This window comes from Diorhabda sublineata, chromosome 1, assembly GCF_026230105.1.
Source record: "Diorhabda sublineata isolate icDioSubl1.1 chromosome 1, icDioSubl1.1, whole genome shotgun sequence".
Taxonomy (NCBI): domain Eukaryota; kingdom Metazoa; phylum Arthropoda; class Insecta; order Coleoptera; family Chrysomelidae; genus Diorhabda; species Diorhabda sublineata.
Genome location: NC_079474.1, coordinates 32,552,271 through 32,568,033, shown reverse-complemented (window position 1 = coordinate 32,568,033; position 15,763 = coordinate 32,552,271). Strand labels below are relative to the sequence as shown.

The window sequence follows — 15,763 nt, the reverse complement described above, 5'->3', positions numbered from 1 at the left end:
TTTTATGAATTAAGAAATAATCTCGATTCATATATACATAATTGAATCAAAAATGTTTTCAATTCTTCTCAAAGAATCGATTACAAACAAAATAAAAGGAATCTATTCTTTTAGAATCATTATAGGCATCCGAGGGAATTTAAAATTGTACAAGATAGTTTTAACATTACTCCTTTTCGATGTTTTATGATTTTTGCGGCTGTAATGTGATTAGACCTTCAGTGTTGAGAACCGGCAACAAGGTCAAGGGTAGACACCACGCGAAAATAAGACAAGCCTTTAGCAGTGGCTTGAATAGAGAGGTTAGATGTGAAGTTACATTAAAGAACCAGCTTTTCTGCAGTAATATAACTATAATTTTGCTTCGGTCTCGAGCCATTTAGTTTACTACGTACTAAAGAAAGTACGAAATAAATTGTCTTAATAATTCTTTTAGGTTATATTTCTTTAAATGCTTCAGTTCATCTACAATTGCTACATTCATGCCAAATCTTTTGAGTATACCAGCGCCATTTGGGAAGGTTTTTGAACCGTTATTTCCTCATTCCAACCTCCATAAATTGCTTACCTCATGCGTAGTTTTTTGGGTTTCATCTTTTACTTATTACTTTCAGAAGGTATACAATTCAACAATTTTTAAGGAACTCGTCCGTATATCTCAACATCAATTAATTTCCAAAGCTAAAAAGCTTTTATGCGTGTAAAAATATCAAATTTTATGATTATCCAAGTATTTCTTTTCAAATGTGACCTAAATTATACCATAATAGCTTCTTATTGATTGATTAAACCGTGGATACAAACATGGTATGTGTATATAATTGACCTTAATATAAAATATTCACAGGAATATTATGTTTTTAATAATCCACTATTATTATATTATGAATCACCCACCTTTGAAAAGATTTTTTGCTTCGTAATGCATTGCAATTTTAATAAAATTGTTCATTAAATTTGTATGGATATTACGTAAGTTTCAATTCACCTTTTCCAGTGGATATCTCATAAAATGAATAACTTGTCAATAAACAAATATTTGCGTGTTATTACAACTTCCTTGTGTTTCAAAGTATTAATTTTTGTTAACAATACAAATCAAACAAGGCCGTCACCTTTATATTTTGTAGATACAGTAAAATTTACATCCTTCTGAATACATCTATGATGGTCTGCGTTTGCATTGATGGAACTACTCGACCGAGACCTTGATCATTTTTATATTCTCTATTGACCTTTATAAAATATAATCAAAATTCAATCTATAATTATTTTGTTTAGAACAAGTCGATGAAAAAAAACTGTCACACGATACGATCGTATTTAATTACAGGAAAGCGTTTAATATCATGTTCAATGATATTATTTTATATTTAAGTAAATTGACGTTATCGACTATAGATTATAGCTATAGAATAATTATGAATTATTTTGAGGAAAAGTAAATATATTTCAACGGAAAATACTAGATTTGATTTTAAGACATTCTGAATATTTTACGACTGTTTGTGGCACACATTTATTTCATAAATAATTATTTTCTGTAGCTGAATATAAATATAAGAATGACGGATATTAACCGCAATAAAAACATTTCGTAAGTTTGGATTCAAAGAATGTTTCAAATACAATTATTAAGAATAATCTTTGGACAAAAGTTAAGATAAAACTTATATACAATGATTTTTCGAAAAATATAGCATGGATGTGTTCTCTTGAGTGAAAAATATGTTTATTTATTTAAAAGTTGCACTTTACAGACACCTGTCAAACACACTTACAACTATAACTTCACACATGACAGTAAAAAAAATTAATACAAATCTAACCTTAAAAATAGAAAGGAGATTTGTAAAAAACATCACGTCTGTTCCATAGTTTTAAGTTATGTGCATTTTTAGTTATTTAGTTTTGGTCCTGTCAAAAGATAAAAATGATAGTGATAAAAAACATGGTAGCTTGTGAACCTGATAATGAAAGTACTAAAATAAAACTACTAGTAAATAAATATAGTTTTAATAAAACATATAAAAATAAGAAACTAAACAATAAATAATAAAGAAACAACGGCATGAAGGTCTACATTTACCGTTAAGTGCCTTTAGTTGATCGCACTTACCCACTTACATATTAGAGTAGAAAGGATCATAATATATTTAGATCATGATCGGGTTAACCAGATCATAGTTTCCGAAAAGTCCTTTTACTTGTTCTTCGTGAAAATGACATTCACATTACTATTACTTAAGATTATAAAGATTGTATTTAAAGTTTATATATTTATTAATCATATAGGTGTTGAGAAAGAGAAAAATTTATAAAAACGAATAAGATGTATTTGATTACTGAACTTATTATATTATAGTATGATATGATGTTTATAAAAAGAAGACCAGTTACCTATATTAAAATGTAATGAATTTGGCTACGTAAAAAGTATTCTCATTTGCGGACAAAAAAGAAAATTCACAAATGAAGATAATGGATATGATTCTGAGTGTATAAGATTAGGCAAAAAATCAAAACATGCAATAAATAAAGATATTAATCATTTTTATAGTGTATATTTATTCTCCATCGAATTCTTCATTTTCTTGTAGCAAGATGATGATAATGAAGATGATCATAATCTGCTCTTCAACAACCAACTTCTCGTGGAAATTAAGTAGGTAGATGAAGATGTAATATAATCTAACGTCTTGTTCAACAATTTACATTGCCGTGCGGAAATTAATCACCATAGATCCTCGATATTGTTAGATAAAATTTGATGAATTATATTATCTTTTTATTTCTAAAATTAGCCAGTAATATTTACCTACAAATTAATTGTTTACGTGACATGATATTCAATCAAGGCCAATAATTTGTCAGTAAAAAAAGTGTAGTAATTAATTCATACTCATAAAATAATTTTCTTACTGCTAATTGATAGAAAATTTCATAATAAAAAAAGATTTTTCATACTAAAAAAATAATTAAGAAGCATTAATGGTAAAGAAATTGAATTATAAAAATAAATCGTTACAATACAGTTACATAAAATGTTAGGGAATAAAGGGTGGGTTTGGTGAACAATAATAATAAACAAAAAGAATAACAAAACTAGATTGAATATCAGAAGAGATTATAATGGTAGAAATGTGTTCGTTTTCCATCCTTTTTTGTTCTACAAGGGTTATACGATTAGTTTCTACTCATTTTTTGTGTAGTTCAGCAACCTACTCATCCACACGCCTTCACTTCCAGCCACATATTCAGCTTCAGTTGTGCTCAATCCCACAATTGGTTGCTTCCGACTCATCCATGTAATGGCGGCTCTACCACAAGTAGTAACAAATCTGGATATTGAGCGTCGTGTCTCAGGCATAATTGGAATTAGTGCAGCACTTTAACTTCAAGGCTACACATCCACAGTGTACCAGACCATAATGTGAAGTCCCCTTCAAGTATTTAAAGATCCTTTTTACAGCTTACCAATCAGATTCCTTTGGACGATCCAACAACTCTGAAACTATACTAACAGCATATGATAAGTCAGGACGAGTAGTCATAGTCAGATAGAGCAGGCTTCCAACCGCTTGACTATAGGGTACACTCTTCTCCAATGGTGGTGTATTCTTGTCTCTAGTCCATTTTTCAATTGGTGTCTTTATAGGATTTGAATCTATCATGTTGAACCTCCTTAAGATGATTTTGGTGCAAGAATATGGAACAACTGATACAAAAATGTTTCAGTGAAATCAATATTCAAAGGGTAAGTCCATTGTTGTTGTCTTGTGTTTGACCAAGTAAGAGGTAAGTTGCTCCATCAATTTTCTGCATTGGAGTAGTGTTACGAGTAAACAGTGTATCCAGTTCAAGTCTTTTCATAATGGTTGTGTCTTCGATAACCTCTTTTGAGCTCTATCTAGTGATTTATCTTTTTACGGTATGTTTAAATATCTGTACCAGATTATAACCACTTTTTGAACAAGAACTGTAGCATATTTATTACATTACAAGTATGCTACAACTGTAGCATATTTATTATTTATTACAAGAAATAGAAATTCCTTCAAATAAAACAAATAGGCAAAAAAACAACAATTTATTGTTTCAATCCCACAGTATATTTTATAATAGTAATAAACATAAGGCATTTATCTTCTGAAAGGATATTCAGGATGTTCTACAAATCTGAAAGAATAAAATTGATAAGATCATAATAAAATGGGAGTAATAATTTATTTAATACACAAACTACAGAAAAGTTGTTAAAAGCAAGCTAGAAAATATTCTGAGATCATAATTTAAAATAAAATTACTCTTACTTTGGTCCATAATCCATACGGAAGATTCTTCCATCTTCACCTTTATCTAGAGATTCCAAAGCCTTCAAATCTTCAGGTTCAAGTTTGAAATCCAAAATATTGAAATTTTCCTTTAATCTATCAGGTTTTACACTTTTCGGAATAACTACAATATCATTTTGAGTAATGTAACGAAGAATTATTTGACCAGTAGTTTTCCCATATTTTTTTGCTATTTCAGTTATCAATGGGTCTCCAAGAATATTTGGCACTGTTATATCTCTAAAATGGCATAACAAGAAAATAATAGCCATTTATAGAAATATATAGATTTCCCCAATGGGAACTTTAATATAAATTTTATAAATAGTTACCTTCCCATTTTTTTCATGAATGCGGGAGTACCTGGCGAACCGAGCGAAGAATAAGATACTACTACGATATTATTTTTTTTACAATATTCGCGCAATTCTTTTTGTTGGTTATAAACTTGAAGTTCCACTTGAGTATTAGCTGGTCTAATGCGGCAGTTCTTTATTATCCTATCGATTTGATGAATTGCAAAATTTGAAACACCAATTGTTCTCGTTCTACCAGCATCAACTTGTTCTTCCATTTTCTACGAAAAACAATATATTTAAAAAAATAATTATTGAGTTTACGAATCATTTTCAAATAATTTGAGGTTAGGTTTTATGAAACTAAACTGAGAACCATCGAACTGCAAGGTCATTTATAACAAAAATATTCAGGTGCAATTTCATGTTGATGCTGGACGCTGTTTTATAGCGTCAAATGAGGTCATGTAGTACAATTTTCACAGGAGAGTCATCTTGATGCAACGTCAAAACTAAACACTGTTTAGATTTAACTAGGGTATTATAACAAAAAACTCAATCTTTATTATCAGCTGTTCTGAAAAGTACAATGAACTAAGAGGTCACAGAAACGAAACACGCCGCTTTGTGAAACTGTACGTACTCGTTGAGAATAATGTCTTCAAACATAGTGGAACGTGGAGTTGTTCACCATGTTTTCGATGTCAGCAGACAATCCAATCCTATGTTTCTGAAGTAAATCAAAATGTCGAAAATAAATTCTATAATGTTAGGTCCAAACTCCAAACAGTCACTCAGTGAGGTATTCTAGCAAACGCATCAAAGACTGAGCGCACCTTTGTAATTAAAGTTGACTATTTCACGACTGGGCGATGACGATTCCATTGTCTGTCTTCTCTTCAATGATGTTCAGCTTCAACCAATCTCTAGTTATACTCTTGGAAAAAAGCTTGTCGTCATCACTCAACCTTCTCTTGGTAGCAGCTAGGATTTTCTCAACAAGCTCACGGAAGGTCTAACAACATCTTATTCCATGGCAACTTCACCATGTATCTGCCGTTGACGAACCCCGACTGTATTCTTGAAATTAATGCTCGTTAAGAGTGTCAAGATTTTTCTCTTCTGTTTTCAACCGGATCACGAATGCATGTGGTCTCTAACTTCCAAGGTCACTTTCATCCATGCTCAAGATGCCGGCCATTGTATACACCAAAGCATGTCCAGAGTTCACAGTCCCGCGCTTTTTCATATTTTGCAGATTGACGCTGCATTAAATCAAGATGGCGGTTCGGTCCAAATTATACCTCATGACCTCATTTGACCTCGTTCACCATAGAAAAATAAATAGAAATAATCTTCATGTCATTGATAAGAATAAAGTCATTTATTTACAAAATTTCAACTGGTTTTGATTAATCCAGGTGAGTTATATCGAAAATAATAAATTATAAGAAAAATGTCGAATACTTACTTTCCAAACTGCAAGATGATCAGTAGGCTGCGGTTCTGTAGGTTTTCCATCTCCAACAGACTTTAAATATATCGGAAAATGAATTAGATACAGATCAACGTAATCCAATTGAAGTTTTTCTAAAGACTGTTTCAATTGTGACTCTACTTCGTCTGCATGGATATGAGTATGAGGTAGTTTCGTCGTGATAAATAAATCTTCTCTTTTAAGTTTACCTGATGTTAACCATTTCTTCAATACCTTGCCGATTACATGTTCGTTTTTATATATAGCAGCAGTGTCAATATGACGGTAACCGATTTCCAACGCTGCATCAAGAGCTTTTACCAATTCTTCTTCATCTGTACTCTATAAAGTGTTGTGAAATTTCCTTAACCACAAATAATATTTATTGTATTTCCGTTATTGTTAGTAGTAACGGGTGTAAATGATATAAATACAAAATAAATTAAATACCTGCCACGTTCCTAATCCGACTATCGGAATTTTTACATCACCTATCATTGTCAACGACATATTCACGTTATTTGTTTGACACCTTTAGCAATATAGAAATTATAACAGTATATAAATTCCGTTTTATACTATTGCGCAATCGATAAGGTTAAATACAAATACCGATAATAAAAGTAGAGAATGGAATTTAAATACTTGATATTTGTACTTCATTAATGTTACACGTTTAACCGTAGATTAGATAAATACACTGACACACCAATTACTTGGGAAGATAAAACTAATAATTAAATAAAAAAAGTTGTTCCATTCTATGTTAGAGATGTGCACTTACATTTAAATCTGGAGTTAATTTTTTTAAGTACGTTATTTTCATCGAAAATGGTACTATGGAAAAAAACTATTATAGAAAACTGTACACAAATTGAGGTTTCCCCATTGCCCTATAAATGTTTGAGCTTTATGAGCTCTAAAATTGCGCGTTAAACTGTAGAATTGAGGTTATTTAGGCATTGATTTTGAATTTATTTAGATATATATTTTTGTTTTAAAATTGAATCACAATCGGGCTGCTTAAAATATTAAATAATTTTCCTTTTGCAAATATTCGGATTTAATTCTCATAGTATTCTAACCTAAAACTCACCTGTCAATATAAAAGTGAAGTGAAAATAAAATCACAAATCTAAATCAGGATTCGAACCACAAAGCACTAACTTAAAAACAAGTAAATCTAACCTCAACCTTTTTAATTCTAGTTTAATTAATCTGTCAAATAAGCTAAGCTGAGTTTTTTCTGTAAAAGTGCAATTTCATGTTGACGCTCGACGCTGCCTTAGAGCGTCAAATGAGGTCACGTGGTATAATTAATTAATTCAACTTCAAATATAAAATCTATTAACCTATAAACATAAATTTTGACGCTGAATTGATTTAAGATAACGCAGTAGTCAAAATTGCACAACGTGACCATATTTGACGTTATAAGCCAGCGTCGAGCTTCAACATGAAATTGCACCTTTAGGTTGAATAAGAAATGGAATTAAATAAACTACACTCTAATATGTTTATCTAAGATCTCACGCAAAAATAGCGCTACTAATGCTTCAATTGTATCGGAAATTTTGTATTTAATTAATAAAATATATTTTATTTTGGAAACGTCAATAAATAAACAAATAATGTTTTAAAATTTGACACTTGATACAAAATTCATAGAGGTTTGTTCCAACTGATTCTAATGTGGCAAGTTAATGAACTCAAGCCCACGGGTTCCATGCGCAATGAATTGAAAAGCAATTATTGTGTGATATATTTGGTTGAAATTAATTATCCTACACTTATCATATATAAACCATGATATTTGAATTAAGTTTTATGTTGCAATAATGAACATACACTTTACTGTCACCTATCACTCAAGATTCTGAAAGTAAAAACACTTGTAGTCATGATAAAATGTTTTATTAGAAGACAAATAAACCATTTCAGCATATGAATGATAAACCTCAAAAAAGTAGTTTGAGTTTTGGTGAAAGAGAAACATAAATACGCGTTATAAAAGGGGAATACGGTGGTTTGTAATTCTTTTTGTCTGGTAAATTTTATATGTTTTTTAACATTCCTGATTATTTTCTTAGTGTCTTAAAAATTGCAATTTTAACTACCAATGTTGTAGGGTAATGTATCCAATTAATTCAATATTCTTTTGTACTTTTTACTGTAACTAATTTCTTATTTGGAAAATATGAGTTGTAGAAGTGCAGATATATATTTTAACCTCAAAACAAACGTTTTAGTACATAAGTTGCTAATGCTCGTTACATATTTCAAAATGTTTCCCAGATACGTTTTTTTTTAATTTTCATCTTAGGATTAGGGTAGAAACAGAAATAATATGGAAAATTGTGATTTGATCATAGAGTTAATATTGAAGATAGGGTGAGTGGTATATAAGAGAAATTGTACTGCTGGATGTACTAGCTTCTGATTTGTTTGTTTTTACTACTACTTGAAACTTCAATGTTAAAGCGATCCAATCACAATAGAGCAAAGAAAGATAGAGAGTGGTATACCAATGCTCTTTCTCTCTTTAATAGTAGTTTAGTTCTACTCTCTATTTTTAATATTTCTAATTAATTAATTTTATTTATTTTTTCTTTGGGTTTCAAGCTAAAGAATTCTAATTATTGACAATTTTAACACTAAATTACAAACCGGTGAGCTTATTTGCTCATTTAGTATTTAACTGCGGATTAATTAGAAGAGATATAAATAAAACTGCATGTTTTTTAATAGCATTTATTAAATAAAATATTAAAACCTAGGATTTTTTCAGTTTATCTTTCTTAGATGCACAACATATTCTTGTAAACAACTTAAATACTATATACACAGACATTATAAATACAAAATTCCAAAATAGGATAACATCTATTAAATAATATTGGTACCAAGGTAAATTTGTTCCGTACACTCTCAAATGAGAAACTTGTTTGTATTTGGCCACATACTCGATCCAGTAAATTGCCAAATCTAATGGTGGTATCGGTCTGTCGCGGAGTATTTCTGATCTTCTTTTCACATTTTCTAAGTATCTACAAAGAAATGGAATACTTGTTATGATCTGATCATCAAAGATAACAGAAAACTCATTGGAAGAAATTGTAAATGGTGAAATGTTGGTAATCGGTTATATAAATAGAAGAGAGTTAACAAACTAAAAAAAGAGAAACTCCAACGTTATTTCCTGATTTTGATAACCACTGTCTGACGCTCGTTTCGATAACCAAATTGTCGTCTTCAGAGACTGTAATCTTTTAAACAGTATATCTTCAGTCTCTGAAGAAGATAACGAAATGCATGTTACATAATGTGACTGTGAGTGTTGGTGTAAACAACGGTACCAGAATTTTGAACTCAGTTACACAACTACCAACAATTAGAAGTTTTTTTTTTAAATTGTCCTGGTTGTGCTGATTTAAGAATGAAGAAGTATAAATCAATAATTGAACACTAATTGTAAGGAATATTCTCTTTTTATGAATCGGTTAAATGTAAGTGCCTCGAGACTTTCATAGCAAAAACTTGTATCAAACAGACATTTTGTCGTATTATGTATTATGTAGTTTCCAGTGTCTGAAGACGATAACTTGGTTATCGAAAGGCGTTTCAGACAGTGTAACTGTGAGTGTTGGTGTAAACAGTGTGTTCAGTATGAATATCGCCAACTTGAAAAGGTAAGATTTTGGATGATTTTCCAAAAATCTGAAAAAAATCTAAAATACCGTGACACTTAGAACACCGGATATATCAGGGAACACCTCAGAGGGTGCAAATAGCTTTTTGAGTATTTTTTTTTGTTAGGATGTATTTCAAGGACATTTAATGTACTTACAGACTTAACGTTTTTTTGATACTTACTTTGGATTATTTAATATGTCAATGACGGCATTTCGGAATGTATCTTCACTAAGATCAGTAATCGATAATCCTAAACCAATTCCTAACGATTCAGCTTTCGCTGCGTTGATTTTTTGATCACCTAATACGGGTAAAGCCAAAATTGGAACACCTACGTATACAGTCTCCGTTAAACTCAGAAGACCAGCGTGGGTGATGAAAAGTTTCACATTTGGATGAGCTGGAGGATTATAACAATTGATCATTCATTAAATTGAATCCAAGAAAATACTTTCGTATTTACCCGGTATAGGGTAAGAAAAAAAATTCTAATATGGTGTTTTCGAGGTCGCGAAATCAATTTATCGATTTCTGGATCTGGATCCGTTTCTATGTTTGTTTAACAATATCAAGAGACAGTACCCAATTCAAATGCAAATAAAAATTGTACAAAATTCTTGTTATATAAATTACAAGTGGTGATTGCATCTCCCTCCCTTAGATATAGGAGGGGATCTGACTAAGTCAAGGTAGTCAGTCAAGTAGACCAGTCTTAGTTCGACCGCTAGAAGGATACATCAATAAACAAATTATAAACTAACTACAGTCCTTCTCATTTTAATAAATCTGTCCTTCGAATACAAGCAACAAAATTTGACTAAACAAAGGCGCGAAAAACAATTATTTTCCACTTTTCTCTCAGTATACGTCTTTCCCCTGTTCAGCCAAAACAACGTCTCCAAAAAATAAACCCTCAAAATTAACATTTTAGTTAATTGCATAAATCTAGTTCAAAAAAGGCGAACTGAAAGTCATTATTGGAAGTTCCGCCATTTAGAAGCTCGATAAATGGATTTTATGACCTTGAAAACACTAAACTAATGAGTTTTAATTATTATATTTATAACCGAATCCATTTTTGTTAAGAAATTCTAAAAAATAGTTTGTAATTTGTCGATTTCCATTTTCAAAATTATGTACTTGACAATTTTTTATTTATGTGAATTCTAATATATTTTATAGTATCAAAAAGTTATGACTATTACTACCACTTGTACCATTCCATTACTATCAGTGTTATACTTTTGTCTCTTTTCGTTTTCTCGGTGTATAAATTGTTTATTTATGTTCTAGAACTTTCCATAATTCTATTTTTCTGATTCATAGAGTTAATATTCAAAATAGACAGCGCCTTGTAAGTGGAATTGTACTAGAGAAAGAAGGCGCATCGGTCTTCCTACTTCCAAATTCGAAATTACGGCAATCCAATGAAAATAGATTAGAGAGAAATAGAGGAGATAATATTTCTCTCTTTATCAACAGGTAGTGAACAAGCTCCTATACATCGGTCTCTCTATCTTTAATATTTATTCTATGTTCTGATGTGCTTCTGTCTAAATATTGACATATGAAAGAATAACTTAACCTAACTTTCACGAATGTAACAGGACTTTCCAAATGTGATTATCTAGGTCGTTAGTATATTTTTTTCGGACGTACTCGTGATGGTATGTGGCGTTTTTGAATTTTTTATACTAATTAATGTATAAAGTGCTCTGTACTGTTATTTGTTTACGTTCTAATTTCAATTATTTTCGTTAAATATAGGTTAAATACTATTTTTTTTTTCATTTAATGGAAAAAAAATTATTTTGAAACATATTTTGACGTGAATAATTATTACTGGATATATTTCCGAGTTATAATTCAATCTTAAAGTGATTAAAAGGAGTCATGGCCACTTGGATAATAAATTTATTATCACGGAGATAACAAATTCCGTTTCACATTCATTTATAGTGCTTGAAAATGGATGATTATCGATAATTTTCATTTTTTTAAATACACAGAACAACTGTGTCTTTTTAAATAAATTGGGATGACCTTTACCAAACAAATTTTATTGAAAAATGCTTAGAATTTGTTTAAATACTGTCTCGATTAAACAAATACAGATAAACTTTGAAAAATTATAGTCATGTTTTTCATTTTCTACCATTTGCAATATTTACTTACATGAAATGTAAATATTTCAATTAAATATGCACACAAACAGTATAAATATTTAGATTTAATGTCTGGTGATCAAATAATTTTTAGCTTTTTGCAAAAATTTTTTCAATTATCTATTCTAATTGTTATTTTTTAAACAATTAAATTAAAATTAGGTCTCACCAGAACGAAGTTAAAATTTTAATATTTAAAAAACTCTTACGGTATATTGACTTTGAAAGTAATATGAAGGTCAAGGAAATGTGGTAAAATGAGGTTATGTTGATATTTAATATTAGACTGATATGTGAATCGTTTCACAAATGGAAAAATAGGTCAATTTCAATTAACACCTGGTCCGTTTTTCATCTACATCACAAAACCACCCCTTGAGGAACCTTAAATTTCAAGGAATTTCGTGCAATACATAATTTTGAAGCTGGATTCCTGTTTCTTTTTTTATTTTGAATGATTTTTTTAAAAAAGGATTGAGTAATTGGGTTTTTTGGAGTTGTCAAATTGGAATATTCATCTAGTGCCCTAAACTACTCCTTGAGGAACATTAAACGTCAAGGAATTTGGAGCAATACATAATTTTGAACCTGGATTCCTTCTTTTTTTCTTATTTTGAATGATTTTCTTTTTGGAAAAAAGGTTAGTATCAGATTTCTTTTTATGCTGCAATGAAAAAATTTGATTTACCTAAAAGTTCTTGCTGAGGAAACCATTTTCCTAATATTATATTATCGGATTTGTTTGGCCATTCCTCTGCGTCCCATTTACAAAAAACAGTCTGTTTAAGAGAACTGAGCACTTTTATAATAGCTTCTTTCACGTCTTTCTTCATTTGTGATGGTTTCAAATGAGATCCAAGACTGAAGTACACCACACCTAATTACAATTTATATCTTTAAGAAAATAGAAACAAAACAAATCTTACAAGCAATTTATAAGAAGAATATTTTTAAAAATCTCATATATCTCCAAATATATTTGGTTTTTCAAATATTTTTGATTGTTATTTATAAACATTGTGTGCAAATAATTATATTGATAAGATATACAAGTAAGTAAAACATTACTTCTTGTGAATTTTCTATTGCTAACTCCACATAACTAATTTTTTCGTCTTCTACAAAATATAGTATATGAACTCCTATACTAATGAAATTCGAACACTAGACGGCGCCAGTTGCAGACAACATGGTCGAACAACGAGGTTATAAATTGTTCTATTATATTGGGTTTTGCAACAATTTTTGATTGTTATTGATTAATATTTTTCAAAAATTAGTACTTTGATGCCAATATACAAAAAAATAAAACATTACTTCTTATGAATTTGCTATAAATTACTCCAAACGAGCCAAAACAAATTTTTTTTCTTACAAAATATAGTGTATGGACTCCTATACCAATCATAGTTGAAAGTTGGACAGCGCCGGCTTCAGACAAAATGGTCCAACCACGAGGTTATAAAATGCTTGATATCAAATAATTCAAATAATCAAAAAAGACATTAAACAAAGTCTCTATAACTTATATTCGATATTTCAAGATGCAGGGTACTTGATAACTAATCACCTAAGGGCAAAAAACTCCTTTCCAAAAATACTTACCACTTTTAGCATTATCAAGAATCTTCTGCAAATCCTGTGGTAGCTTTCCTCCAGGTGAGATATGGAACCCTCCAATATCGATGAGATTAGGCACTTTTGGCGTGGCGGCGTTCACACTTTCATGACTATTAGAAAGAACGAGGGCAACATTTTTATGAAGTTCGTGAATATCAGGACAATTAGGAAAAAATTCTTTAACCAATTTACTTTGAACTGGATAAACGTTCAATTCAAAATTAAGTTTCGATAGTAATTCCAAAAGCGCGTTTTCTGTTCTTTGCATAAAAGTCATGTTCTCGGCAAAAGTGACAAATGTATTGGGTACGTAAGATGGCGGAGTTGGATTACCAACTACGTTCGATATCCAAGCAGCCGCACCGATAGAACCGAGTAGAATAACTGGAGCGTTAAAATGACATCCGAAAGCGATTAATGCGTCTGTCATTAAGGATTCCACTAACACAACGTCAAATTTCTCCTTCGATTGCATGAGTTTTTGAACTTCTGGATCCACGAATGCATTTCTCATACAAGCGTCGTCTAGGAAGTTCATAGCTGCAAGGTTCATGAAGGAGCTGGAACTGGCCATGTCTAGTATATTGAATCCTGATGTTTTTTCAGATTCCTCTAGAGAATAAAATGAAATCGGTAAAAAAATGGTTATCAAGTTTTAATAATCACTTGAATTTGAAATTATACAACTGGAATTAAATCTATTATAAAACTGAGTACATGGAAAAAGAACATTATGTATGGACCTCGTATAATCATTTGACCTTAACTTGTCTACATATATTTTTATATGGTCAAGGTCAAAATCATCAAGAAAACAATATGAAAAAAGGCAATGTAATTAACATTATATTTATATTTTTGGAATCATTAAATATGATTTTTAACTATATAATTTAAACCCTTGAAAATGATTATCACTTTATTAATAAATCAAAAGAGTTACAATTTATATAACAACAATAGTTTTTTATAAATATACAATTAATATAAAATTATAACAACTACGATGTTTAAAAAATATAAATAAAGATTTTTAAATAGTAACTTACCGAATTTTTTGCCACAATTCTCGATCGGAATGAACCTGAGACTTCCCTTTCCTTCGGGAATTTTGTCTGTAAAAGTAGTGATCATTGTAACGTCATGTCCAGCTTTGACTAACCCTTTAGCTAAAGCATATCCAAGAATAAAGTGACTCTTTGAGGGTAACGAAAACACCATTAAAATCTTCGACCCCTGGACCGAGTAGATTGAGGTTAAAATAGCTGCTATAAATAACATACGCATCGTCGTTCGATGATACAGACTGACTGAATCAACTATAAGTAGGGCATTAGTTTCAGCGTTGATTTTACTGAACGTTTAGTTTAGTCCAGTACAATGAAACTTAAAATTTATTATGATATAAAATTTGCCGAATACAAATACAAAATATTTGTATTTTGTTTTGTTTATATTAACAAAAGTGTAGTATAATTTAATTTGGAAGAAATCTTAGATTGTCAACAACAGGTGTTGTATAAACAAAAACTTCTAGATTATATTGCTGCAATGATTACACGAGGGTTGCCAAATAAAAACAAATATTTTTTGAGTTTTTAAGAATATTCTCCATTAACATCAATACAAATTTGACATGCATTTGAGCCAAATGTCCATTCCGATTGACGTACCTCTAAAACATGAGATTTGACGCATCAACCGTTTCTTCAGGTGTAGGGTCTCGCAATTTATTTCTAATCTGCGGGAATAAGGACTGTTCAAAAACGTTTTTGTTTGAACTGAATATAGTAAATAAATGTTATAATATACAAAATAATACACGGATTTTCAAAGTTTCAAAAACAGTTTCAGTTTGGTTGGAAACTCACCTACATATTTTCCTATCAATCATTTTAATGTGTTCAAAATATTTAGATGAGTTAATTATTTATTTTAGCGCGTGTCTTTTCCATACAATGCGAAGTATCTAGTATTAAAACATTAGTTATTTGCCAAAATATGATTCGCCCAAAAAAATAAATAAAAATTGACTTTGTAGCAAGTGAATTTCTGCTATTTAATTTAGTGTGATTGTCGAAGAAAAAAAAATTTGTTAACACGGAAACTGCTTTTAAATATAACCTTTATCCAAACAGAACGTACAAACTTCTTTATTATTTTATACTTCTGTCACTT

The 15,763-nt window shown here is 30.2% G+C and overlaps 2 protein-coding genes across 2 annotated transcripts; both read right to left on the bottom strand.

The window, feature by feature from the left end:
* Positions 1-4,075: 4,075 nt before the first annotated feature.
* On the bottom strand, positions 4,076-7,200 carry LOC130445908 (uncharacterized). The gene is made up of 5 exons (XM_056781804.1): positions 6,558-7,200; positions 6,102-6,449; positions 4,667-4,911; positions 4,314-4,574; positions 4,076-4,179 (listed from the first exon to the last, which is right to left on the bottom strand). The coding sequence occupies exons 1-5, from the start codon at positions 6,615-6,617 to the stop codon at positions 4,143-4,145; spliced, it is 951 nt and encodes a 316-aa protein (XP_056637782.1). The 5' UTR covers positions 6,618-7,200; the 3' UTR covers positions 4,076-4,142.
* Positions 7,201-8,837: 1,637 nt separating this feature from the next.
* LOC130441005 (UDP-glycosyltransferase UGT5-like) lies at positions 8,838-15,717 on the bottom strand. The gene is made up of 7 exons (XM_056774447.1): positions 15,457-15,717; positions 15,259-15,326; positions 14,635-14,904; positions 13,571-14,197; positions 12,654-12,842; positions 9,981-10,200; positions 8,838-9,154 (listed from the first exon to the last, which is right to left on the bottom strand). Exons 1-7 carry the CDS (start codon positions 15,477-15,479, stop codon positions 8,881-8,883), a joined length of 1,671 nt encoding a protein of 556 aa, XP_056630425.1. The 5' UTR covers positions 15,480-15,717; the 3' UTR covers positions 8,838-8,880.
* Between the last annotated feature and the right edge of the window lie 46 nt (positions 15,718-15,763).